The sequence below is a fragment of the Scyliorhinus torazame genome, chromosome 18 (genome assembly GCF_047496885.1).
Source record: "Scyliorhinus torazame isolate Kashiwa2021f chromosome 18, sScyTor2.1, whole genome shotgun sequence".
Taxonomy (NCBI): domain Eukaryota; kingdom Metazoa; phylum Chordata; class Chondrichthyes; order Carcharhiniformes; family Scyliorhinidae; genus Scyliorhinus; species Scyliorhinus torazame.
Genome location: NC_092724.1, coordinates 19281948 through 19309169, shown reverse-complemented (window position 1 = coordinate 19309169; position 27222 = coordinate 19281948). Strand labels below are relative to the sequence as shown.

General features: G+C 45.5%; 1 protein-coding gene across 10 annotated transcripts in view; it reads left to right on the top strand.

Moving 5' to 3' along the window:
* Positions 1-27222, top strand: part of gatad2ab (GATA zinc finger domain containing 2Ab) — a 160072-nt gene that overhangs the window by 61948 nt on the left and 70902 nt on the right. For 6 of the 10 annotated variants that reach the window (XM_072482314.1, XM_072482313.1, XM_072482307.1 and 3 more), the window contains exons 2-3: positions 6105-6173; positions 25516-25813. In XM_072482314.1, coding sequence (XP_072338415.1) covers positions 6152-6173; positions 25516-25813 — 320 coding nt within the window. In that variant the 5' untranslated portion in view covers positions 6105-6151. Of the gene's footprint in view, positions 1-6104; positions 6174-17936; positions 18055-24717; positions 24803-25515; positions 25814-27222 lie in introns of those variants that run through there. The other 4 variants (XM_072482310.1, XM_072482312.1, XM_072482308.1 and 1 more) reach the window with 3 other exon arrangements.

Below are 27222 nucleotides of genomic sequence, written 5' to 3'. Positions count from 1 at the left end.
GTAGACACAGGCAGTTGTCTACATTTCCATTGTATACGCTGCAAGTGAGAGACACTGAGGAGGTCATTGTTGGACAGGAACTACAGCTGCAATTGGTAAAAAAGGAACTACAGCTGCAATTGGTGAAAGACTTTAATTTTGATGCTGTTGAAATTCACAGCACCCATGTCCAAAATTGTGTTTTCTGATAAGGGAAAAGGAAGCAAAATTTACCATTAATTTTGGAACGTGCTTTAACTTCTGCAAGTTGCAGTATTGAAATAGAATGAAAGCAAGAAAATAAAATAAAATTTCAGGAATTGCAAAATATCAAGTACTTTTAAAATTGAGAGAGGCACAAAACTTGTTTTTAAAATATCGCGAGAAAAGCTACTGTGGCCCTCAAAAGGTTAAGTGCAGCCATTTTGTTTACTTTGTCAGAAGCTTAGTCAGTTAACCTCTTCGCCATAGTTAGACAGACTAAATTAATGAAGCTTGTAATCTTAGGGCATTCTTTTGGATGTGGTCTGAAAATTGTGGCTGTATACAACATTTGTAGTTTGCTTGTAAATTGCTTAATTCTGGTGTGTTTTATTTACAAAATGATGAATAAGAAATATTTAGTACTGTTTGGAGTCCTGTTCGCAGGGGAAAAGAAAGGTGCAATAGAATAAGGTCCAGTTCCTTTTATCTGTACAGTCAGAAGCAAATGTGTTAAAATACATTGCAACAGGTTTCAGTTTCATTTTGGAATGCTGAAGAGCCTATCTGGAAAACTATACTGAATCCCACTCTCCCATTCTCTGCATCAACTTCCCTCTTGGGTGATTTCTATTTCACTTGGATCATTTGTTTCCATTATGGGTCGGTGATCAAGATGGGAGCAGCAAATGCTTTATCTTAGAGTTGCTGGAGCTAAGAAAAACCTTCTTGACTCAGTAAAATGCTGAGGTGTTCTTGGGCAGTTCCTGATAATTTGTGGTAAGAATAAGTATGCAATTACTTCAAAGAAAATTCTTTAAAGTAAATTTTGGTGCCCCATTTGTTTCATTTGAATTGTAGCTGACGATGAAAAGTGTGACATTTTTTGCATTGATAAATGATAGCATTTTGTTCTGCCATGAAGATTTGAGATCTTCCCTTCTGGAACTGCTGACTAATACTGGTCTACATCCAACAGGTACAGCTGCCCTCTGGTATCTCGCCTAAATGGCTGGCCGAGTGTCATCTGCTGGTCACTATGGGCAGTCTGAGCCTCAGCAACACAACAAATTTATTCTCCAATAAAATGACAAAGGTCCATCTTGTCTGGCTTTAAGCCATTACGATTATTGTGTCTCATAATTTCGCAGAATTTTACAGCACAACAGATGATCATTTAGCCCATTGTGCCTGAGCTGGCTCTTTGGTAGATCAATTAGAGCTATCCAATTGGAGCTAGCTAATTAATCCCACTTTTCCTGATCTTTCCCCCTGGCCCTTTATTTTAAAAATCTCAAGTATTTTCCGATTCTCTTTTAAGTGTTACCATTGAATTTGCTTCCGCTCCCTTTCAGGCAGTCCATTTCAGTTCTTTAGCTAGTCACTTCAAATCTGGTTACTGACCCTTCTGCCACTGGTAAGTGGTATCTGCTATTTGCTAACAATCGGATTGTGTTTCGCCAAGATGCTCCTTAAATTTACCCTGAAAGGATCAAGATATTTGCCCTCAACCACGTGATTTAATTTCCTCCAAAAGACAATCGCCAAGTGCTTGTATCCGCTGATTCTACTGTGGGAACGTAAGCACAAGAGGAGGCCCTCAAACTGTTTTGCCATTCAGTTAAATCGTGGTTGATCTGTATCCGTGCTCCATCTCTACCTGCCTTTGCTCATACTTTATATCCTTGCCTGACAAAAATATATCCATCTCAGATTTAAAATTATTAATTGAGATAAGGCTGTCTGTGTGGAGTTTGCGCATTCTCCCTGTGTCTGTATGGGTTTCCTCCCACAGTCCAAAGATGCGGAGGTTAGGTGGATTGGTTATGTTAAATTGCCCCTCGTGTCCAACTGTTAGGTGAAGTTCTCGGGATAGGGTGAGGATTAGGCCTGGGTGCTCTTTCAGAGGGTCGCTGCAGACTCGATGGACCAAATGGCCTAATTTTGCACTGTACAGATTCTGTGATCTGGATATTTGTTGGGGGGGAGCATTCCACACTTTTACCACCTTTTGCTAGAAAGGCCTAGCTCTGAATTTAAATTTGTTATTTTGTTCTAGGTTCCTCAGTCAGTGCAAAATTTCTTTCAAAATCTTTACCTCAATCTTTCCTTACACCCAATTTCCCTCAATCTGTTGACTTCTGGCTATGCAAATAGTCCCAATCAATAAGACTGCCTGTTTTTATTCTCCCTGATCAATTGTGCCAGCTTACTCATTGTCCTGTACATAATTGATTAAATCAGCACAGTCCAGGTATTGAACCTGGTTATGCCCGTGATCTATGATTTTCTTCCACAATTTAAAAAGTGAAATGTGGCTGGACCATAGAATCACGACAGTGCAAGTGGTAGCCATTCGGCCCATCGAGTCTACACCAACCCTCTGAAAGAGCACCTGACCATGTCCATGCCTCCACCCTATTCCAGTAACCCCACATTACCTTTTAGTCACTAAGGGGCAATTTAGCATGGCCAATCCATCTAACCTGCACATCTTTGGACTGTGGCTGGAAACCGTGTGAGCACCCGGAGGAGACCCATGTAGACTCGTGGAGAACGTGCATACTCCACACAGACAGTGACCCAAGACTGGAATTGAACCCGGGTCCCTGGCACTGTTGAGGCAGCAGTGCTAACCACTGTGCCATTGTGCCGCTATGTACATACATCTTACAAAAATCTAATTTTCTAATCTCTGAACCATCCGTAGCTTGTACGGGATGAGACTTCATTCAGGATCATGTGGTGAGTGTTTGAAATTACACTTTGGTTAAAACTCTTAGCAATTGAAACAGAAAGGATGTGTTACTACTTGCAGGACCATTTGTCAGAAAATAATCCATTTTTCCCACCTGCTCAGATACTGCTCTATTTAAGTCTAATAAGACCATAAGAAATAGGAACAGGAGTTGGCCATTCAACCCCTCGAGCCTGCTGCGCTATTCAATAAGTATAGGTGATCCAACCGACATTCATCAGTGTCAGTTGATCATGTATGATAAACAGCACTGACCTAGCAGAGTAACGTTAATCTGCTTATTACCAATGTTTTGCTTAATTTCTGCATTTGCAATTTCTTTCTCATCCCTGCAATGAATAAGATGTCACTGCCCTTCTTGGCGTTGCCCCTATTCTCACTACCTCCTGCAGATTCCCTTTTCCTCAAATGTCAAATTCCAAATCCCCCCTTATTTTACACTTGCCCAGCCCCCCAACCCGATCTCTGCAACCCATCTAGACTGACAATCATCCCATTGCTTTTGACTCTGTCTTCCTGTACATTCCATCTTCCTGCAATCTACACATCAATGTTAGAGCCTTCAGTTATCTCAGCCTAACTCTCAAACTCCCTACATTTTGCTGCCTTGTAGCCTTGCTCGCTATCTTTAAAAGCATTCCCAAAATCTACCCTTTTTGATTTCACTCTCCTAACTCCATCACCAGTTTCTCTCATGATGTTTCCTATCTTATATGCCTTCTATAAATGCCTTGTTACTCAATGCCTCTACTCTAGGAGATCATTTGAATAAATCAAGTTGTTCGGGAAGAGTGGATTTGGCTCTGTAGAAAGTTTGGGCTAATTAACACGTCTTCCAGTGCTAAATACCCACTTTATTACCAACGTGTTTTGAAAGCCTAATCTGTCCACCAGTCTCGTTCAGTTTAAATTTAGAGCTATCTTTTAAACTGATCAGATGGAACATGTAACACTACGGGTAGCTTTCTAATTATTTTAATCCACATCTCCATTGGAAGGTTTTGTAGCCAAGTATCTCAACCTAGCTTTTTATTTTCTCCAATCTCCTCTTCCAAGACAATTCATGATGTGGAGATGCCAGCGTTGGACTGGGGTGAGCACAGTAAGAAGCCTTACAACACCAGGTCACTTGAGGAAGGAGCTGTGCTCCGAAAGCTAGTGATTCAAAACAAACCTGGTGGACTTTAACCTGGTGTTGAAAGACAATTCATACAGTGGGTGTGCCTACAGTGCCTTTCCTATTCTTTGTAACTCCAGAGTGGAAGGAGCTTAGCAGACCTGCTCACTCATGGGGTGCATTAGAGCTGAGTGAAGCGCACAAAACTCCCTGCTGGATCACTGGCTACTTCCATCCTCAACTGAGGAACATGAAGACACATTTTTTTTTAAAAGAAGGTATTCCTGCCTCAGTAATTGCACTTTCCAATTAAGTGGTAGGATTATGGAATTAGGTTTGGGCTGGACTGGGTAATGGTAAAGCTTTTGAGAGAGAGACAGTTAATGTTTCAAGTCCAATATGATTCTTTGGAGCTGAAGAACATTAACTCCGGTTTTTCTCTCTCCATAGTTACCAACATTTTGCAGATAGCATCCGCAGTATTTTGCTTCTGATATATAAGCTTTTCCTGCACTTGACGGACAGGAATACACTAGTTGGGCTTTTGGGGTAATCTGACATCTTGATGTGGAATAACTATGGGACTTGAACTCATTCTGGGTCTAACATGACCACTGCTGTACCTATTGTGATGCCCAGTCATTTCCCTAGCTCAAGTTACTTAATTGATTAGCGAACAAAGTCTGGGGCCTTTCCAGGACTCTGCTGCAGGCCCAAGAATGAGCAGGCCTGCTGAGCACCTTCCACTCTGGAGTTTCACACAAAGAATGGGAAGGTATTGTAGGCACACCCACTGCCAGTTGCCTTGAAAAGAGGGGGTTGGAGAAAAAAAGTTTTGTTATCAAAATCACTTGCGATACTTTGGATACGTCATACTTTAATGTTGCACTGCCTCTAACAGTGTCCACAAAAACAGTAATTGTTTGGAAGCAGCCTTGTGACTGAACACTGTTTGCAGTGCAGCCTCAACTGATGGTCCGACAAGAGTAGATCAGTATCAGCATGAAAATAAGAATGGGTGCATCACATCAACTTGGAGTGTGATTCCTCATGGGAAGACCAAAAAATTCACTTCTTATCAGCTGAGATTCCCATCCTTGTAAATAAAGATTACATTATGTTTGGGGGAACGAAATAGAGGGGGTAGTTTTGTAGAAATGGGTGAAAATACTAGAAGACTCCCATGTGCAATGCCCTGACGATGACTGCCAGCAGACTCCTGAGGGAAGCAGAACCTGTGACCAATTTGCAGGTGAAGAATAGTTGCAAAGTTATCTGAAATTCCTGAAGCAATCATGGTTATCCATGATGAATTACTGAGGATGATCAAAAGACACCTCTTTCCCCATTCCTAACCTCCTCCAGCCTTTTCCCAATGCCCATAGGCCCATATTTTCAATTTTCCTATGAAGTACAAGACCATTAAATCAGACCGCAAGATTTCAGGCCACTCCTAACCAAATATTTTTATGGAGTATTGCTTCTGCATTAGAGAATAGACTTTAATATCAAAAAACATGAGGTCATTGCAAGGGAGGGGTGGGAAAATCACCATTTCCCGAACGTTCTTATGGTTGGGGGGGGGGGGGAGAAAGAGTTTTCTCCTTTGAGTAAATGGTTAGTGTTGGAGGCTCCACTTCTATTTTTCAGTACAGTGTTCCAAAACGTAGACTTAGATTATTGTCAGTTAAAAGTTCTTGTATTTTAAAACATTGTCTATTGGACTAAAACACATCAAGCTTTCCTGCAAGGACATGTGACCAAATGAGTGGATAGCTATTTCGGTAAATTGCTGCTGAAAGACCGTTTACAGAACTCTTCAAGCATTTTAAAACTTCAGACAAGCATCTGCGTTTTCAGAGTGTGGAAGTCACAGTCTGGATTAGCAAGATCCTCAGTATGACTTTTAGTCTACAGTGAGTTGGAAGTGCTAAAATTTGGCCTCTGGTTGAGGTCCTGTTATATCTGTAATCTGCTTGTATTGACCAGCTGTCAAAGGGCTAAAGTATGGAAGCAGGGCTAATACGAGATTTTTCTCTTTCAAACTAGGGGGGGCCAGTCGCTACTCTGGAAACCAAGGCCCTTTGCCCGTGGAAATGGCTCTACAAGACTTGCCAGGTGAGTGAATGTATTTGATCTTTGTGTCTAGCAAGGTTAACTGCATTAGTGACAGCTGAATTGTTTTGGATCTTGACAAGGGTGCAGCACCTCGCTGAGTTTGGTTCTTGTGGTTTATGACATCTAGTTATTGTTACTGCACACTCCCAAGCTAATTTCTCCAACACACCTTTTGATTTGTTTGCCTTTGCACCCGCATGCTTAGGAAATCTGCCACTAAACACACTGCCATTAGTGTGCAGCAGCATGGTTCCATGTGTTAGGTCCTATGGTTCCCAGTACCACATGTTAAGTGCAGTGCCATTGCTCATTTAACAGCCACATGCTGCTGTGCCAAGTATGGGAACTCTCCTCACAAGGAAGCATCAACAGGTGAAGCTATACCAGTGGCTAGGCCTCCTACATTATACACAGCATTCAGGACCAAGACTAAGGATTAAGATGGGTTGCATAATGTTGGAGGAAAGTATACTACAAGTAGTGTTAATGCCTCTGGAGATATGAAATGGTGCAATTTCCAATCATTGGTTTGTGAAAGGACGCTGTTTTATAACCTAACAAAACCTGTTGACTAAGATGTATTTAAAAAATAATCATTTATCTCAGCCAAACTGGTCTCTTGGCTGCCATGCTGAGCAATCCCTAATGGGCTTGCAGTTGCATTGTGTTATAGACACCAGACCAGATCCCAACAGTGGCTAAGCTACTAGACCAGAACCGCAACATTAAAAAAAAATTTTTTTTAAATTTAAGACTATGCAGAAAGACCGATTATGTTCCAAGAAGGATTGCATGAGAAATAGGGCTGGTTATTTTTACAAACAAAACTTTTTTTTTTAAATTTAGAGTATCCAATTATTATTTTTTCCAATTAAGGGGCAATTTAGCGTGGCCAATCCACCTAACCTACACATCTTTTGGGTTGTGGGGGTGAAACCCACGCAGACACGGGGAGAATGTGCAAACTCCACACGGACAGTGACCCAGGGCCGGGATTCGAACCCGGGTCCTCAGCGCCGTAGCCCCAGTGCTAAACACTGCGCCACCGTGCTGCCCTACAAAACTTTATTATAACAAAAGAAGAATATTTAAACTTTTAAACTTCGAACATTCCAACAACAGCTTACATGTATCTCTTAAGCCTGAAACACGATTTCCCATTGAACAGCATGTAAAATGAACATAGATATCAATTCCACTTACACAGGCAGGCAGAAATTATACTTGCATTACAGAGCATCTTCCTGGTAGTGAGGCTCTTTTAGACCCTGTCCGAAAGCCTGTCTCTGTGGCCGTTTTTTCATGGCCTCTCCGGATCATTCTCCAAATCCTTCTGCTGCCACTGAGCTCCGCCCAGCCCCTCGAAGATGATTCTGTCCAGATGTGTCCAGACTTGAACTCAACATGGCTATCTGGACTTTGGTTACTCACTCCCGTTTACACAGAATAACAAGGCCATGCTATGAATATGCAACTAACCTCCAATTTACAGACAAAAGAGGCCATCAAAAGGGGCTGTTTAGCACACTGGGCTAAATCACTGGCTTTGAAAGCAGACCCAGGCAGGCCAGCAGCACGGTTCGATTACCGTAACAGCCTCCCCGAACAGGCGCCGGAATGTGGAGACTAGGGGCTTTTCACAGTAACTTCATTTGAAGTCTACTTGTGACAATAAGCGATTTTCATTTCATTTTTCATTCATCAGTCCGTAAGGGGTTGTGAGAGCAGAACTGCTCCAATTTTTTTTAAATGACTCCTACTGGTGAAACACTTGTGCATATCAGCATTGAGGGCATGTCTCTTGGTTTGCATGCAAGTGAAAGTGGATGTCTCCAGTTTAGCTCATCACTGAAGCTGTTCCACTCCTTGAACTTTGTTATGTCTCAATTTAAAAATGATGCATTATGTCAAATCTCGTGTTAGCCCTGCTTCCATACTGTATTATTCAAACATGCGATATACGTATTGCTGGCAAAGCCAGCATTTATTGCCCACCTCTAATTGCCCATGAATAGATGGTGGTGAACTGCATTCTTAAACAGTTGCAGTTGATGTGGTGTAGGTACACCCACTGCTATTAGGAAAGGAGTTCTGGGTTTTTGATCCAGTGTTCGTGAAGGAGTGGCAATATAGTTCGAAGTAAGGATGATGTGTGTCTTGGACGTCAGCTTCCAGATCCTGGCATTCCCTTGCACCAGTTGCCCTTTTTCTCCTAAGTGGTGGAGATCGCTGGTTGGAAAGTACCATTGAAAGAACCTTTCAAGAGCTGCTGAAGTATACCTTGCAGATGGTACACACTGCTGCCACTGTGTGTCGGTGGTGAATATTTAAAGTGATGGGTGGTGCACTGATTAAACGGCCTGCCCTGACTTTTGTGGTGTTGAACCTTTTGAGTTGCACTAATTCAGACAAATGGAGTGTATTCCTGATTGGTATCTTGTAACGGTTCAAATGCCTTTGATGAATGGAGAGGTGAATCCCTCACCACAGAATCCCCAGCCTCTGAGCTGCTGTTGTAGTCTTCTAGCCACTGTGTGGCTGATCTCATTCATTTCTGGTCAATGGTGACCGTCACCCTCCAGAGTGTTGATGGGAGAATTCAGCGATGGCAATGTCATTGAACATCAAAGGAAGGTAGTTAGGTATGTCGTGCACCATTTTCCCATGTTTCATGGCTTCATCCTATTACTCCCTTGGTCTCCGGTGTGCTTATAGAAGCATCTAGCTATGTCTGATTGTATCAGCCAGTGATAATGTTCTGCTGTTCCCCTCTGTATTCTCGGATGTTAAGCTGTTTTTCTCTTTGCTTACTGCGATGTATTCATTTCGTAATTTTGCATGTTTGCAAAAATGTTAAATCCTACTCTATATACTTTTTAAAAATCAATCTAGGGTACCCAGTTTATTTTTTTTCCAGTTAAAGAGCAATTTAGCAAGGCCAACCCACCAAACCTGCACATCTTTGGGTTGTGGGGATGAGACCCACGCGGACACAGGGAAAATATGCACACTCCACACAGATAGTGACCCGGGACTGGGATCGAACCCAGCTCCTCAGCGCCATAGGCAGCAGTGCTAAGCACTGCGCCACCATGCCGCCCCTATATATTTATTTTAATGCATGACTAGCCATGTGATGTAGCGCCATAGCTGGTTTTAACCATATGCAGTAATTTTCATAGAATCATAGAATTTACATTGCAGAAGGAGGCCATTCAGCCCATCGAGTCTGCACCGGCTCTTGGAAAGAGCACCCTACCCAAGGTCAACACCTCCACCCTATCCCCATAACCCAGTAACCACACCCAACACTAAGGGCAATTTTGGACACTAAGGGCAATTTATCATGGCCAATCCACCTAACCTGCACATCTTTGGACTGTGGGAGGAAACCGGAGCACCCGGAGGAAACCCACGCGCACACTGGGAGGATGTGCAGACTCCGCACAGACAGTGACCCAAGCCAGAATCGAACCTGGGACCCTGGAGCTGTGAAGCAATTGTGCTATCCACAATGCTACCGTGCTGCCCGTAATTTTAGTGGAAAACACCTTGCACACAATAACATAATCCAGGTAAATATACTTCATGTATATTTGGGGCAGCATGGTAGCCTTGTGGATAGCACAATTGCTTCACAGCTCCAGGGTCCCAGGTTCGATTCTGGCTTGGGTCACTGTCTGTGCGGAGTCTGCACGTCCTCCCCGTGTGTGCGTGGGTTTCCTCCGGGTGCTCCCGGTTTCCTCCCACAGTCTAAAGATGTGCAGGTTAGGTGGATTGGCCATGATAAATTGCCCTAAGTGTCCAAAATTGTCCTTAGTGTTGGGTGGGGGTTACTAGGTTATGGGGATAGGGTGGAGGTGTTGACTTTGGGTAGGGTGCTCTTTCCAAGAGCCGGTGCAGACTCGATGGGCCGAATGGCCTCCTTCTGCACTGTAAATTCTATGATTATATTTAAACATTTCATTACTTTTTCATGGAAATTGGGTGACCCTGGCTAGACCAGCATTTGTTGCCCTTCCCGAACTCCCTTTGAGAAGGCAATGCTTCCTTGAACAGCTGAAGTCCATGTGGTGTAGGTACACCCACCGTGCTGTTAGGGAGGGAGTTCTAGGAACTTGACCCTAGCGATAGCGAAGGAAAGGTAATATAGTTTCACGTCAGGATGATGGACTGGAGGGCAACTTGTAGGTGATGTTCCCATGCATCTGCTGCCCTTGTTCTTCTAGGTGATCGAGGTTGCAGGTGTCGAACCTCTTGTGTTGTTGGAAGTGCACACATTCAGGCAAGTGGAAGTATTCCATGATACTCCTAACTCGTGCCTTCTAGGTGGTGGACAAGCTTTATGGAATCAAGAGGGGTGCTACTTGCTGCTGTTCCCAGCCCTGCACGTCTTTGAGTTGTGGGGATGAGACCCACGCAGACGTGTGAAGAATGTGCAAACTCCACCATGGTTAGTGACCTGGGGTCGGGATCGACCCCGGGTTGTCGGTGCCGTGAGGCAGCAGTGCTAACCACTGCGCCACCGTGCCACGTCAGAAAACAATATTTATTAAACATGAAAATATTGGATTAAAACATTGATCCTTTACTTCCCCTTTTATAAGGGTGGCACAGTGGTTAGCATTGCCACTTGACGGCACCGAGGACTTGGATTCAATCCTGCTGTCCGTGTGAAGTTTACACATTCACCCTGTGTCTACGTGGGTCTCTGTGACAGCAGTGCTAGTTAGTACTGTGGCAGCAGTGCTAACTACTGCGCCACTGTGCTGCCCTTTAATCTATACCTTGTTTCTAATGCCTACCAATTCAAATATAAATCCCTTAAAGTTACCTTTATTTTCCTAACACTACTCAGATATGCCAGATCTGAACGCCCAATATGCCACACGGGGCCAATTTTGGACAACACTTGTTTAGAAAAATGATACATAAAATTGCTTACTTAATCTCCACGTCCATTGTGCCACTCATCCATGCAGACTAGGTCAAGTCAATCCATAAATTGTGTTGTGCTTGCATCACTACCCTGATTCTCTGTTTCTTTCCAGCTAGGGGAAAGGGTGAAGTTTGCATTCATATTCATTGGGAATATTGTTGTGACTCGTATGGTTAAAGGCTGCCATTCCTAGTGGCACAGTGGTTAGCACTAATGCCTCACTGCACCGAGGTTCCAGTTTCGGTCACGGTTCTGGGTCACTGTCCATGTGGAGTTTGCATAGTCTCCCGTGTTTGTGTGGGTTTTGCCCCCACAACCCAAAGATGTGCAGGGTAGGTGGATTGGCCATGCTAAATTGCCCCTTAATTGGAAAAAAAAAAAGAATTTGGTACTCTAAATATATTTTTTTAAAAGGCTGCCATTTCTTGCTAACTTGATAAAACCAAATTACTGTGGATGCTGGAATCTGAAAGGATAACAGAAAATACTGGACAATCTCAGTGGGTCTGACAGCATCTGTGGAGAGAGAAAGAGAGCTAACATTTTGAGTCTGGATGACTCTTTGTCAAAGCTGAAGAGAACTGGAAATGGGGTCAGATTTGTCCTGTTGGCGGGGCGTGGAGCAGTGGGGCTGCAGTTGGGCCAGCGATAGGTGGAGATTGACAAAGATGTCTTGGACAGAAAGGCAAGCTTGCTAACTTGAACTTGCATGAAATATGAGTTTTTGTTCTTTTACTGAATACTGACACTACTGCCAACACCCCCCCTCCAACTTGATACTGCCCTTGCCATGTGGATGTGGGTAGCTGTGTGCATGTACAGAATGGGTTGCTGGTTAACAGTGAGGTATCTAAGATCCAGGAGAATTGGGAAGCGCAGTTGGAAGGGGAGATCAATTGGGAAGTATGGAGTGAGGCACTGCATCGGGTAAATGGGGCCTCCTCCATGCAAGGTTGAGCCTGATACAGTTTAAGGTGGTGCACAGGGTGCATATGACTCGGGCGAGAATGCGTGGGTTCTTTCAGGAGGTAGCAGATGTGTGAGGTATGAGCGGGGGCCAGCGAATCATGCACTCATGTTTTGGGGTTGTGAAAAATTGGGATGATTCTGGGCGGGAGTGTTCGCAGTCTTAGCCAGGATAGTGGAGTTGGTGGTGGACCGGACCCTTTGGTGGCTATATTTGGGGTTTCAGAGAAGCCGGAGTTCGTGGAGAGGAGGAAAGCCGATGTCTTGGCCTTTGCCTCCGTGATTGCACGGTGGCGAATTTTGCTGAAGTGGCGGCCGGCATCGCTACCGGGGGTAGCGGCTTGGTTGGATGACCTGTACGACTTCCTGCGATTGGAGAAGATAAAGTATGAGTTAAGGGGCTCTTCGGGGGTTTGAGGAAAGGTGGGGATGTTTGTGACCGTGTTTTGAGGGGCTGTTCGTCGCGGGGGAGGGGGGGTTGAAAAAGAGAAAAATCTGTCCAGACTGAATAGTTGATTGTTGGGAAGCATGTTTCCCGGGAAGTATGTTTCCTGGGGTGTTTATTCGCTGTAACCTGTTTTGATACATGTTTGTAATAAAATGCATTTTTAAAAAAAACAGTGAGGTATCTGGCCAATTTATTTTTCCTCCAATCATAGGAACAGGAGGCCATTTGGCCCCTCGAGCCTTTCCTGCCATTCAATGAGATCATGCCTGATCTATGGCCTAACTCCATATACCTGCCTTTGGCTCATATCCCTTAATATTTGGCTTAACAAAAATCTATCTCAGATTTAAAATTAAAACCTGATCTAGCTTCAACTGTTGTTTGTGGGAGAGAGTTCCAAACCTCTACCACCCTTTGAGTGAAGAAGTTCTTCCTAACATATCTCCTGAATGGTCTGGCCCTCATTTTTAGATTATACCCCCTTGTTTAGAATCTCCAACCAGTGGAAATAAGGTATCTTTATCTACCCTGTGTTTCCCTGTTAATATCTTGAATATTTCGATCAGATCACCCCATAGCCTTCTAGGTTCTCATGAAAACAGGTCTAATTTGAGAACTGTCTCTTTGTAACTCAACCCCTGTAATCCAGGTATCATTTTCGTAAACCTACATTGCACTCCCTCCAAAATCGAAATATCCTTCCTACGGTGTGGTGCCCAGAACTGCTCACAGTACTCCCAAGTGGGGTCTAACTAGGGTTTTGTATAGCTGCAGCATAACCCCCGTGTCTTTATATTCCAATCCTCTAGATATAAAGGCTAACATTCCATTAGCCTTTTTTCTGCACTTGTTCCTTTTAAGCACCTATCCACCTGAACCCCAAGTCCCTTTGGACATTCACTGCACTTAACATCTTTCCATTTAGAAAGCACTCTGCCCTCTCCTTTTTTGGTCCAAAATGGATAACCTCACACTTGCTTACATTGAATTCCATATGCCACAATTTTGCCTATTCACCTAGTCTGTCAATATATGCTTGCAAATTTTGTGCTGTCATCTAGGCTGTCTCCAATGCCACCTAACTTATAATCATCCACACATTTGCATATATGACTTTCTATACCATCATCCAAGTCATTAATGAATAATTGAGACCCCAACACAGATCCCTGTGGCACACCACTAGTCACCCCCTGCCAATTTGGGTAATTATCTCTAATCTTCCCCAGTGGTACAATCCTCAAATCTCAGCACTGCTCCAATTCTGGTGTCTTCTGCATTCCCAATTTTAATCACTGCACCCACAGTTTCCTTGCCTTCAGTTGTCTTGGCCCTAAGCTCTGGAATTTCCTCCCTAGACCTCTTTGCTTCTCTGATTAACTTTAAGCCTACCTCTTTGACCGAGCTTTTGGGCCACCGGTCTAATATCCCCTTGTGGCTCAGTGTTTGATAAAGATTCTGTAAAGTGCCTTTGGATGTTTTACTATGTTATAGGCTCTATATAAAAGCAACTTGTTCCGGTTAGACATTCGTGTTTGCTGTAAACACCTGATTGAATTCTGTGTTGTCATTCCGTTAAGCGCTCAGAGCACTTTGTTTTTCCTGAGTTCGCTGACTGACTTGTATCGACTTGAATGATAGCATAACACTGTCTGGGCCACATGTATTTATTCACTTTCCTCTACCTTCTGAGAGACTTTACTCTAGATATGGGGATTTAGCTTTGCTTTATTCCACATAAGGTCAGATAAGCAAATCAATAGTTTTGTCCGGTTATGCTTGTTTCCATCAGTACAAGTTGTCCTTCTGTATTGACATAAAAATAATGAATTTGCTATGCCGCCCCAAATTCAGTGGATTATTTTTGCTTGATTTAAACTAACTGATTATTTTGGGGTTCTTCTCAGCAGCTTCTGTTGAATACGCTGTCCTGTCCATATTTTTCATAGAATTTACAGTGCAGAAGGAGGCCATTGGGCCCATCGAGTCTGCACCGGCTCTTGGAAAGAGCACCCTACCCAACCACACACCACCTCCCTATCCCCATAACCCAGTAACCCCACCCAACACTAAGGGCAATTTTGGACACTAAGGGCAATTTAGCATTGCCAATCCACCTAACCTGCACATCTTTGGACTGTGGGAGGAAACCGGAGCACCCGGAGGAAACCCACGCACACATGGGGAGAACGTGCAGACTCCGCACAGACAATGACCCAAGCCGGGAATCGAACCTGAGACCCTGGAGCTGTGAAGCAATTGTGCTCATCACTATGCTACCGTGCTGCCCTCGAAGCATCTGTTCTGTTCGGTGTTTAACTCTGCTTATTTCAGACTTTTCAGTCAGAAAAAAAATCAGACCCCTCAACACAATTATAAAGACAAGCTACTGAATTGCTTATTATTTAGAGCCAAATAAGGACCAGATCAAAGCTATCTCATTACTACCTGAACCACCAATTTAATCAGACTCTTAGCAAAAAATATTCTTTCAATGCTCGTCCAGAAGATTCTGAACCTTGACGGTGACTAAATTAAGCATTGCTGTTATCAAACTATGAGGAAATTCCAGAACTGGATATCCTAAGGATTTGAGTTGCTTGAATTTAAATGCTATTTATTGGGGCTGGATAGTGCATTTATTTTGAAAGATGAAGACCCATGTCACAATATTAAAAAGTTATAATGAGCAAACAGGAGCTCGTAATTTGGTAGCACCAAGTTTGGGTTTTAGAAGTGCCAATCGTATAAGAGAAGGAAAGACTGAGGGAATGTGAAGATTTCCACCGCTTCAAGGTTCTATAAAAATCAGTTGCTGAAGAGGACAGTGTCATGTGTTTTGATTTTGACACCATCAGGATATAGGGTGCTCGGAGAATAGAAATTGTTTATCCATATTTTGTAACTCACATTTGCTGATTAGTGCAGCAAAGGATCAGCATAACTGTTGGAACATGTCTTCTAAGTTCAGCTGTTTCTGACCTCAGAATTATCACTCCTTTCAAAACCCAACTAAACTCACTTTACTTTTGTGCCTGCAATGAAACATTGTTCAGGCTTTTATGTTGTCTCAATCAATGGTCTATACGTGCCCAAGCAGCCTTGCTTCCATCGACCCAGTGAGGTCTGTATAAATAGCGTAAATATTTTTCAGGGCACATGGCAGTGCAGTGGTTCGCACTGCTGCGTACAGCGCCGAGGACCCAGGTTCGGTCCCGGGCCACTGTCTGTGTGGAATTTGCACATTCTCCCTGTGTCTGCGTGGGTTTCACCCCCACAACCAAAAGATGTGTTGGTCAGGTGGATTGGCCACGCTAAATTGCTCCTTAATTGGAAAAAATAAATAATTGGGTATTCTAATTTTTTTCAAAAACTGTTTTTTTTAAAAATATTTTGGTTCATTCTTTTGATCAGCTGCTATGGGCCAAAGCCAAATGTGATCAGAGAAATGCATCTCCTTTTTCGATCCCAGCCCTGGGTCACTGTCCGTGTGGAGTTTGCACATTCTACCCGTGGTTACGTGAGTTTCGCCCCTATAACCCAAAGATGTGCAGGCTAGTTGGATTGGCCACGCTAAATTGCCCCTTAATTGGATAAAATGAATTGGGTACTCTAAATTTAAAAAAAAGAAAGAAATGCATCTGCTTTTAAATTGTCCATTTATATTGCTTCTTTTCCCATTTTCCACACTGGGGGAGTAGAATTTTGGCCATCTTTGAAAACACCTGCTCAGGGTGTGGAAAACATTACAGTATGATCTGCCCTAGGGCTGGGCTTGAAGCTGTTACCCCTGCTAATGAAGGGTGCTGCACTACTTGGATGTTCGTCCCTCCTCCCAACCTTTCGTAATGAGTATATTTGACTTTACTCTGATTTTATCTGTCCTGGAAGGTTGTCACATCTTGAGTAGTTAATCTGAGCGCTCCAGGTTACAATTCTAGAATGAAAGTGAGGAAATTAAGTAGCAGTGGTTGTATGTTATCATGTAAAGGATGAGCATGATAAATATATAAAATGTCTGTGTGAGCACGGCCCCAACGTTTGATTTTGAGTTGTCCAAGCAAGAGCATATCACTCATGCTTTAGCCTCAATAAATCTCATTCAGCCAAAAGGGCACACTTTTACACACAAAAATGGCATTGAGGGACTGAGTTCTGAAGTTGCCTGGATTCAAAAGGACAGAAGGAGAGACAAAGCATGAATTATGAACAGCATTATACTGATGGGAACAGGCACTATCTGGCATGAGACTGATGCTGCATGGCACAAATGGCTCATTGGCAACCGAGCTTGGTGCCACCAGGTGTCCTTTATGTGTCTGTATATGTGCATCATGGGCACAAAGGGTGAACAATACTCGTAAGTATGTTATGCTAATTTCTGTGTCTCTGGGAAGGGGCGGGGGGGTAGATAACAGCTTTATTTGAACCAGCTGACACGTGTGTTCATACACGAGTGCTGCTGAAAGTTACATCCGGAGTAAGGGAACTTTTAAATATTTGATTGTCGAAGTTTGAGTCAAAGGAGGTGTAATATCTCCCTTCAGTTGTGCTCCGTGCAATGCTTGTGTTTCCTCCACACTCTCCCCACACACCTCCACTCTGCATTCCCCCTCCCCCAAAAACACCTCCATCCTCCTCTGCTTCTTACTCTTCCCACCCCTCCTCCACTTGTCCCTCCAGGTCACCGCTCAATTCCATTCTCCCAGCACTTTTCCCTGGTGACTATCTTCTGCCTGTATTGTGCATTAGCTACATTACATGTGCTACACGATGGCCATCGGCTGGGCAAAAGGAATAGCACAGCCAGGGATCCAGATTCTCTAAAACAGGAAGAAAAAAGCTGTTGCCAAAACATTTTTTACTCAATGGACTTAAAGTACACTTTCTGAATAAGGGGAGAGGAAGTGCAGATTATATTACCATATTGAAGGGAAAGGAAATACCTCACATTTACCCACAAAGGCAACAAATGCACCGTGAAAGTTTGAATACAAAAGCTAAGAAATGCTGGGCCAACCCCTAACCCCAATGTAATACCGTACTTTTTATTTGAAACAAGGTGGTATAGCTGTCAAACATTATGGAAGCACACTGGGTGTGTGGGTTGTGTGGTTGTCTGGATGTGGGGGGGTGCATCGCAGGAGATAGTGTGTGTATGCTTGGGGGTTGTGTGTGAGTTGTACATGCAAGGAGGTGTGGATGGGATGTATGTGCATGCCTGAGTGCACAGGTCCAATATGTTGTCTGTATCTGTGCAGGGGTGCAAGGGGTTAACAGCACTCTGCTCCGTCTGGAACCAGTTCAAGCCGGTTCTCTGAAAAGTGCTTTGTGCATCGCCTGGAATTGTGGGAAGGGTCATGTGTGGAGACCAAGTGATGTCATGAGATCAAATGTGACTCAGCCATTTATCAGAAGTGTTCAGGTAACTAGACAAGTGACGCTCCCTCAGAAACCGCATCTCGCCAGGTGAAATGCTGCTCCTGTGCAAGGTTCACACTGGTGGGCAGGTTCTGAACTTAAAGCTGGTGAGAAATTTGTTTAAAAACTTGAGAAATTTTCAAGTCAGCAAACTTAACTTTTAACAATGAAAGTGGTTTATTTATACATATAGTTACAAGTCGGGTCTCCATTTAAAATCTGATTTTAACATTATTTGACCTGGGCAGACGGCATCTTGTACAGAATACTAATTTGCCCCTTCCTTTTCCTTACCACTCCCCATCCCCGAGTCTTGTGAAATGCTGTTTTGTGCTCAAGTCCATTTCCAGTGCTTCAGCCAAGTGGTTGTTCTTTTTCAGATTTCGGGCAGTGAGTGTTGACACAGTACCAGCCAGTCAGCCTCGTCTCCACCTATAGGCTTCCTGCATACTTTCCAACTGGAGGGTGCAATGCTGGATAGTGACCAGGGGTGGGAGGCTTTCCTTAGCCCAGCTTTACCTGGCATGGGTGATACACCCTTGACTCAACTGAGATGACACATGAATTTCCATTCAAAATAATAATGCTGAAAGTGGGAAAGATTTATGAATCAAAATGAATTTTCTGCAGCCTGTAAAGATGCTGACAACCCTTTCACTGAGAAACTGTATTTACGTAAATGTTCTGTTGTATAAATTAAAATCTGTCCCTCAGTGTGGTGCCTGGTTAGGTTGTGTCTTTAATGCTGAATATGCAATGGTCCTTCTCATGTAATGATGTGGAGGTGCCGGCGTTGGACTGGAGTGGGCACAGTAAGAAGTCTTATAACACCAGGTTAAAGTCCATCTTCACTCTCCTGATGAAGGAGTTACGCTCCGAAAGCTAGTGATTCCAAATAAACCTGTTGGACTTTAACCTGGTGTTGTAAGACTTCTTACTCTTATCATGTAGTGGTGATGCCGGCATTGGACTGGAGTGGGCACAGTAAGAAATCTCCCAACAGCAGGTTAAAGTCCAGCAGGTTTGTTAAAGTCACTAACTTTCGGAGTGCAGCTCCTTCCTCAGGTGAATGACATTCACCATCTTTAACCTGGTGTTGTAAGACTTCTTACTCTTCTCGTGTAAGTATTAGATTACTCCACTCGTCTGCTATTGAACTCTGTCTCCTCTTTACTCTTTCACTCCTCCCTCCCCAACCTGCTCAGCCTCCTCGCAACAACATATTGAGACATCAAGGTGACCATTCTGTGAAACTGGCTGATAAAATTAGACATTTGTTGAATTGGCTTGTTGACAAAAAGAGATGGTGATGTTTTGGTTTAACGGCAACTGTGCGATTTGTTTCTTTTGGTATTGGTCAAAGCTCTCTCAAATAAACTTCTAATTCAGCAGCAGCCCAATTGGGGACATAGGCTGAGTTCCACGGTGAGGAGCCATGAGTGATTATCGGAAAGATTTGGTTAATGTTCCCGGCTTTGAAATTATCCTGCTCGTGGGTTGGGTAAAAAGTACTTCCAGCTTGATTCCTTTCTTATATAAAATTTACACCACAGAAACCAGAAGATCACCCCCAACATCTGTGATTAATTTTGTTTATGCTCCACGAGAGCTGACTTTGATCCCATTTCATATCATCCTATCTACATATCCTTCTGTTTATTCCCTTAAAGGCGCTTATGCTATTTGCCTCTTGTCACAAGTCGGCTTCAATGAAGTTACTGTGAAAAGCCCCTAGTTGCCTCATTCCGGCGCCTGTTTGGGGAGGCTGGTACGGGAATGAACCCGCGCTGCTGGCCTGCCTTGGTCTGCTTTAAAAGCCAGCTATTTAGCCCAGTGTGCTAACCATTCTGTAGGTAAGGAAGTTTCTCCAGATTTCCCTAGTGGATTTATCAGGGATTTACATTATTTTTAAAGGCCCAAGCTCTGGTCTTCCCTACAAATGGAAATATCTCTGCTTCTGCTCTTAATTTTAAAGACGTCGGTCAGGTCACCCTGCAACTTTCCCTTGTCTAATGTAAAGAGCTCCAGCCTGTTCAACCTTTCAGCTCCAGTACCATGATAAACATTTTTTTTGACACCTTCTCCAGTGCCTTTATATTCACTTCACTGAATTTATTTTCCCATCCGGTTCCCCGACTTGACCCTCCAAAGGAGTGGATCCTAGCTGCACTACTGTGCCCTAGATGCTATTCTTCACACCCAAGTGTTCCCAAACTGGGGTCTGCGGAACACAGAGTATGCGGGAGCCTTCCAGGGCATCTGTGGCAAGATGGGCACATTTGAAAAGATTGAAAAATGCTGCCGAGCTGCTTCTGGAAAAGCCAGCCCCTGGACGAGCATGGACAGGGGAGTGAGCCTCGGAACAAAATGGGAGATTGGGGGGGTCCAGCAACCCTTGGTGCTTGGGGTTGTCCAGCATGGGCCTCGCAGCTGGCGGGGGAGGGGGGTGGTATCCAGGCTGGGCATTGGAGTGGAGGTGAGAGGGCCTTAGATAAGGAGGGGTAGAGGGTGTGTGAGGAGGGTGAATGTGTGTATGAGAGAAGCATAGTTTGTGAGGGGATGGGGAAAATGTGTGTGCATGTGACGGGGGGTGCGCGTGTGAGGTGGGTGGGGTGCGCGTGTGAGGTGGGGGGGTGCGCGTGTGAGGTGGGGGGGTGCGCGTGTGAGGTGGGGGGGTGCGGTGTGAGGTGGGGGGTTGCGCGTGTGAGGTGGGGGGTTGCGCGTGTGAGGTGGGGGGTTGCGCGTGTGAGGTGGGGGGTTGCGCGTGTGAGGTGGGGGGTTGCGCGTGTGAGGTGGGGGGTTGCGCGTGTGAGGTGGGGGGTTGCGCGTGTGAGGTGGGGGGTTGCGCGTGTGAGGTGGGGGGTTGCGCGTGTGAGGTGGGGGGTTGCGCGTGTGAGGTGGGGGGTTGCGCGTGTGAGGTGGGGGGTTGCGCGTGTGAGGTGGGGGGTTGCGCGTGTGAGGTGGGGGGTTGCGCGTGTGAGGTGGGGGGTTGCGCGTGTGAGGTGGGGGGTTGCGCGTGTGAGTTGGGGGGGTTGTGCACGTGTGAGGTGGGGGGGTTGTGCGCGTGAGGTGGGGGGGCTCTGCGCGTGAGGGGGGTGTGTGTGTGTGGGGACTGAGTGCGCGTGAGAGGGGACTGAGTGCGCGTGAGAGGGGACTGAGTGCGCGTGAGAGGGGACTGAGTGCGCGGGAGAGGGGGCTGAGTGCGCGGGAGGGGGGGCTTGAGTGCGCGGGAGGGGGGGGCTTGAGTGCGCGGGAGGGGGGGCTTGAGTGCGCGGGAGGGGGGGCTTGAGTGCGCGGGAGGGGGGGCTTGAGTGCGCGGGAGGGGGGGCTTGAGTGCGCGGGAGGGGGGGCTTGAGTGCGCGGGAGGGGGGGCTTGAGTGCGCGGGAGGGGGGGCTTGAGTGCGCGGGAGGGGGGGCTTGAGTGCGCGGGAGGGGGGGCTTGAGTGCGCGGGAGGGGGGGCTTGAGTGCGCGGGAGGGGGGGCTTGAGTGCGCGGGAGGGGCGGCTGAGTTCTCACGAGTTCAGAAGAACGAGGGGATCTCATAGAAACACAAAACCTGATGGCACAGGACAGGCTAGATGCGCGCCTGTGAGGGGTGCGCGCCTGTGAGGGGTGCGCGCGCACCCCCTCGCACACTCAGTCCCCTCTCACGCGCGCATCTAGCCTGTCCTGTGCCATCAGGTTTTGTGTTTCTATGAGATCCCCTCGTTCTTCTGAACTCACGTGAGAACAAGCCCAGTTTATCCAGTCTATCTTCATATGTCAGTCCTGCCATCTCAGGAAATAGTCTGGTGAACCTTCGCTGGACACCCTCAATAGAAAGAATGTCCTTCCTCAAACTTGAAGACCAAAACTGTACTCAATACTCAAGGTATGGCCTCACCACGGCTTTGTATAACTGCAGCAAGACATCCCTACTCCTGTACTCGAAATCCTCTCGCTATGAAGGCCAGCTTTAGCTTTCATTAGCTTTCCTAACTGCCTGCTGTACCTGCCAACCTTCAGCGACTGTTCCATCCTGACACCCAGGTCTTGTTGCACTTCCCCTTTTCCTAAACTGCCACCATTCAGATAATCTGCCTTCCTGTTTTTGGCACTAAAAGTGGATAGCCTCACATTTGCCAAGTATTTGCCCACTCAGCCAGCCTGTCCAAGTCACCCTGCAGCCTCTTAGCATCCTCCTCACAGTGCACTGCCACCCAGGTTGGTGTCATCTGCAAATTTGGAGATAGTGATGCAATTCCTTGTCCAGATCATTAATGTATATTGGGAGAGAGGGATGTGTGTGTTTGTGAGAGGGAGGGGGATGGGTGTTTGTGAGAGGGAGAGGGAGGGGGATAGGTATTTGTGAGAGGGAGGGGGATGGGTATTTGTGAGAGGGAGGGGGATGGGTATTTGTGAGAGGGAGGGGGATGGGTATTTGTGAGAGGGAGGGGGGTGGGTGTTTGTGAGAGGGAGGGGGATGGGGGTGTGTGAGAGGGAGAGGGACGGGTGTGTGAGAAGGAGGGGGATGGGTGTGTGTGTGTGAGAGGGGGATGGGTGTGTGCGAGAGAGGGATGGGGGGTGTGAGGGATGGGGGGGGGGGTGTGAGGGATGGGGGCGTGTGAGGGATGGGGGCGTGTGAGGGATGGGGGGGTGTGAGGGATGGGGGGGTGTGAGGGATGGGGGGGTGTGAGGGATGGGGGGGTGTGAGGGATGGGGGGGTGTGAGGGATGGGGGTGTGTGAGGGATGGGGGTGTGTGAGGGATGGGGGTGTGTGAGGGATGGGGGTGTGTGAGGGATGGGGGGGTGTGAGGGATGGGGGTGTGAGGGATGGGGGTGTGAGGGGGATGGGGGTGTGAGGGGGATGGGGGTGTGAGGGGGATGGGGGTGTGAGGGGGATGGGGGTGTGAGGGGGATGGGGGTGTGAGGGAGGGGGATGTGTGTGTGTGAGGGAGGGGGATGTGTGTGTGTGAGGGAGGGGGGTGTGTGTGTGAGGGAGGGGGATGTGTGTGTGTGTGAGGGAGGGGGATGTGTGTGTGTGAGGGTATGTGTGGAGGGTGAGGTGCATGGGAGGGGAGGGGGAGGGGAAGTGCGTGGGGGAAGTGGCCGCATGTGCAGCTATGTAGCAATCAGGTGTGCCATGCAGGGAACAATCAAGCATATATGTGCAACCATGCTTCAATTTTAAAGGAGCTGTATAGTACAACAAATGGGATTCGCGCTATAAACAGAAGTTAGTAGGAATATTAGGTGCAACACTACAACGATGAGCACCACACTCCTATCTAGTCTAATGGTGGGTGGGTAAACCTTGCCTGCTTTGCCCACTTGGAACAATGAGATGGCTAACAATAGGCATATAAGCAGTTAATGCCAAAAATGCCCAGCATCTGTGGAGAAAGATGCAAGGTTAAAAGTTAACTCCTTGTGTCCTCCTCATTTGCTGCCTGGCCTGCTGGGTTTTTCTAGTATTTTCTGTTTTTGTTTCAGATTCCGAGCATCCACAGTATTTTGCCTCCTGTACAATTATAGGAATATAAAATAAAGTGGAAGTGGGCCATTCGGCCCTCAAGCTGGGATATTTAGAGCTTTGCAGCTCTAGATTAAGATGCTGGTGGGTATGACTGCCACTCCTGGTAGAAGCATTTTAAACAATTGAGTTTCATTGGCTTAAGGGTAATTTTCCTATTTCCCCCTTGCTTCCAAACATTACATCGGATATATAGCACCGAAATCAGCCACTCGGCCCACCCAGTCTATGCTGGCGTTTATGCTCCACGTGAGCTTCCTCCCATCTTTCCTTATCTAATTCTATCAGCATAACCTTCCTTTCTTCATAGAATTTACAGTGCAGAAGGAGGCCATTCAGCCCATCGAGTCTGCACCGGCTCTTGGAAAGAGCACCCTACCCAAGGTCAACACCTCCACCCTATCCCCAATACGCTGTAACCCCACCCAACACTAAGGGCAATTTTGGACACGAAGGGCAATTTATCATGGCCAATCCACCTAACCTGCACATCTTTGGACTGTGGGAGGAATCCGGAGCACCCGGAGGAAACCCACGCACACACTGGGAGGACGTGCAGATTCCGCACAGACAGTGACCCAAGCCGGGAATCGAACCTGGGACCCTGGAGCTGTGAAACAATTGTGCTATCCACAAGGCTACCGTGCTGCCCCACGTTCTTCCGTTCTACCGTTCTTCCTCCTATTTATCTAGCCTCCCCTTTTAATGCATCTTTATTATCAACTTCAGTTACTCCTGTGGTAGGATGCTCCACATTCTCACCACTTTCTGGGTGAAGAGGTTTCTTCTGAATTCCCTATTGGTATCAATAAGCTAAATAGCCTTTGTGATGATGCTGCTTTTAAATGGCCGGTGCTGCAACTCATGAGCAGTTCTGGACTCTTGGTTTCAGTCATGTTTTTAGTCTTAGAAATGCTTTCTACAAAGGCTCAGTGGGAAGATGAGGGGAATCCGATGTGCTTGCTACAATAACTGGAATCCAATACCCTAACTGCATTTGGGATGATGAGATAAAGCAGTAACTAGGCAGGACTGAGCTTCATTAGTGCTAATCTGTGCAGATATTTAGGAAAAGTGTTAGTTTCTTTTTGAATATTTTTGTAGCCCAACCCCCCCGATAATGTTTTGTCGCTAAATAGCTCGGAGAAGGCTTCAAATGTCAGTCTGTGGTTCTAGAATGATTCAGGGCAGAGAAGATTGAGAAATCCTAATTAAGTGTCACTGGCCAGAAACATTGACCTTGTTTCTCTTTCCACAGATACTGCTAGAACCACTGCACATTTCCAGCATTTTCTGTTTTTAGTTCGGATTTCCAGCATCTGCATTAATTTGCTTTTGTAAGGGTAAGAGGAGACTTGATAGAGCTTGGCAGTGGATTTTGGTAAGAGTAAATAAAGAGGAGCTCTTTCCAAAGGCTGATAGCCGAGGGCACAGATTTACGGTGATTGGCAAAATAGCCAGAGGCGCCATAAGCAAAGAGTGGTTAGGATTTGAAATGCACTGCTTTGGGTGATGGATATGTATTCAACATAACCATCAAAAGGGAATTGGATTCGTACATGAAGGAGAAATAATTGTAGTGATGTGGGGAAAGAAGAGACTGAGGGGAGCTACCTAGGTTGAAAGAACTGGCGTATGCTCAATGGGCCCAAATGCCTTCTGCACTGTGGTATTCCATGATAATTGGAAGCATCCTCTCTGTTTACCCTATGAAACCCTCTCATAATCTTTAAGACCTCAGCCTTCTCTTTACTCGAGAGGACTCGCCTGATAAGTCATAACTTCTGTTCTGGTATCATACTTATTCTCTTTTGCCCTCTATCGTGTCTCAGTGTCCTTCTTCCAACCCCAGCTCAAATCTTTCTTACCCAGACCCCAAATACTTGATGTTTTACAAATTGCCCTATGAGCAGTTGCTGTCCCATAAAAGTACCATAAGAGGTTTGGGGGGGGGGGGGGGGAATGAGTTTGTAGTCTTGCATAGTATAATGCTAGCTGGAGAAATTGAAGCTCCTAAATACTTTGTGTCTTAATTGTTTTCTTCTTGTATCGACAGATATTTCTGCTATGACAGATGACATATACAGGACACGAAGCCAAAAGAGAGCATTGGAGCGAGAGGGCCTGCATAATGACGTGGATATGAAGAAACCAAAAATAGAATGTTCCAGAGGAACTGATAGGGACAGTGAACTGGACGATGTGAAAGGGGAGATAAGAATTAAAACAGAACCTGTTGATCGGGGTGGTGGTCGGACTCCTGGGTTGTTAAAGGGGCCAGGTGAAGTGAAAGCAACAATCAAAGTAGAAGTACAGGCCGGTGATGAACCTGTTGACATGAGCACGTCAAAGATGTAAGTACACAACTGCAAATTGGTCTTTTAAAGCTGATCTGTTTTTCTTTGGAATGGAGAACTTGATTTGCCAATAATGTCACGTAGAAGAGAAAAACAAAGAATTTACATTTATGTAGCGGCTTTCGTGATCTCTCACCCTCCCAAAGAGCTATACAGCCAGTGAAATGCTTTTGAAGTGTAATCACCATTGTAAAGGAAAAAAGCAGCCAATTTGTGCACTGCAAGCTCCAATGAGCAGCAATGTGATAATCGTCAGATCATTTTTTTTTTACTGTGATTAAGGGGTAAATATGGACTAGGGCACAGTGGAGAACCCCTAGCTGGTAGAATCATCAAGTGACTACAGCACAAAAGTAGGCCATTCAGCCCATTGTCAGTGCCGACTATCTGCAAAAGCGGCTCAGCTGGTCTCACTCCCCCATCTTTTCCGTTGCCTTGAAATTTTTTCTCCTCGGGTAATGATACAATTCCTTTTCGAAAACCACGATTGAATTTACCTGCATACACTCGACGCATTCCAGACTCTAACCACTTGCTGCGTATTCAAACAAATTTGGTTCTTTTGAGATGTGGAGGCTCTTCAAAACCTTGCTCAACCAACTGTCGCATTTTTCTGACATCCTGATGAGGATGTGTTTTTTAAGGAAGGCATGAATAGAAAGGCAGAATTTAGGGAAGAACAGGAGGAGCCCATTCAACCCCTCTATCTCTATAATTCTCTGTTTTGAAATTTTCAAGGGAGCTTTACTCTCAATAGCATTTGGGGTGGTGTGGGGGGTTGAATTCCAGATTTTCATTACCCTTCACGTGTAAAAGCACATACCGATATCTCATCTGAACTGGCTGCCTCTAATTTTAAGACTATATCCTCTTGTCCTGGTCTTCCTCACCACAGTAAATAATTTCTCTCTGTGCGTCCTGTCAACATAGCTTCATAAGCACCTCAATTAAATTACTCCTTAATCTTCTATACTTTAGGGAATACAACCCTAGTCCATGCATGCTTCCCGCATATTTTAACTCCAAACCTGGAGAGTTAATATATTGCATGAAGTTATTGTTGAATGAATTGCTGGGAAAGTCCATCGAAGCAGGCACTACACGTGAGCAGAAGCATTAAGATATGTTTCTGGAGAGAGGGCGATTGAGAAATAAGATGGGTAGGTGCAACTGGCGGGCATAGATCATTGATGGTCTTTTCTGAGTTAATGGATTTTTCCTATTTGCTGGCGCAGATTTATTTTCGCATTTAAACACAAAGTTGCGATCACATCTTGTACAAAACACTGCGCAGAACAAGTGCAACATGAGAGAATATACCAGAGAAGTATGTGATCAAGCCAGTGCTGAGGTCAGACTGCTTCTTCAGTACAGTACCCAGTCTTGTCACTGAAATAGAGAAATAC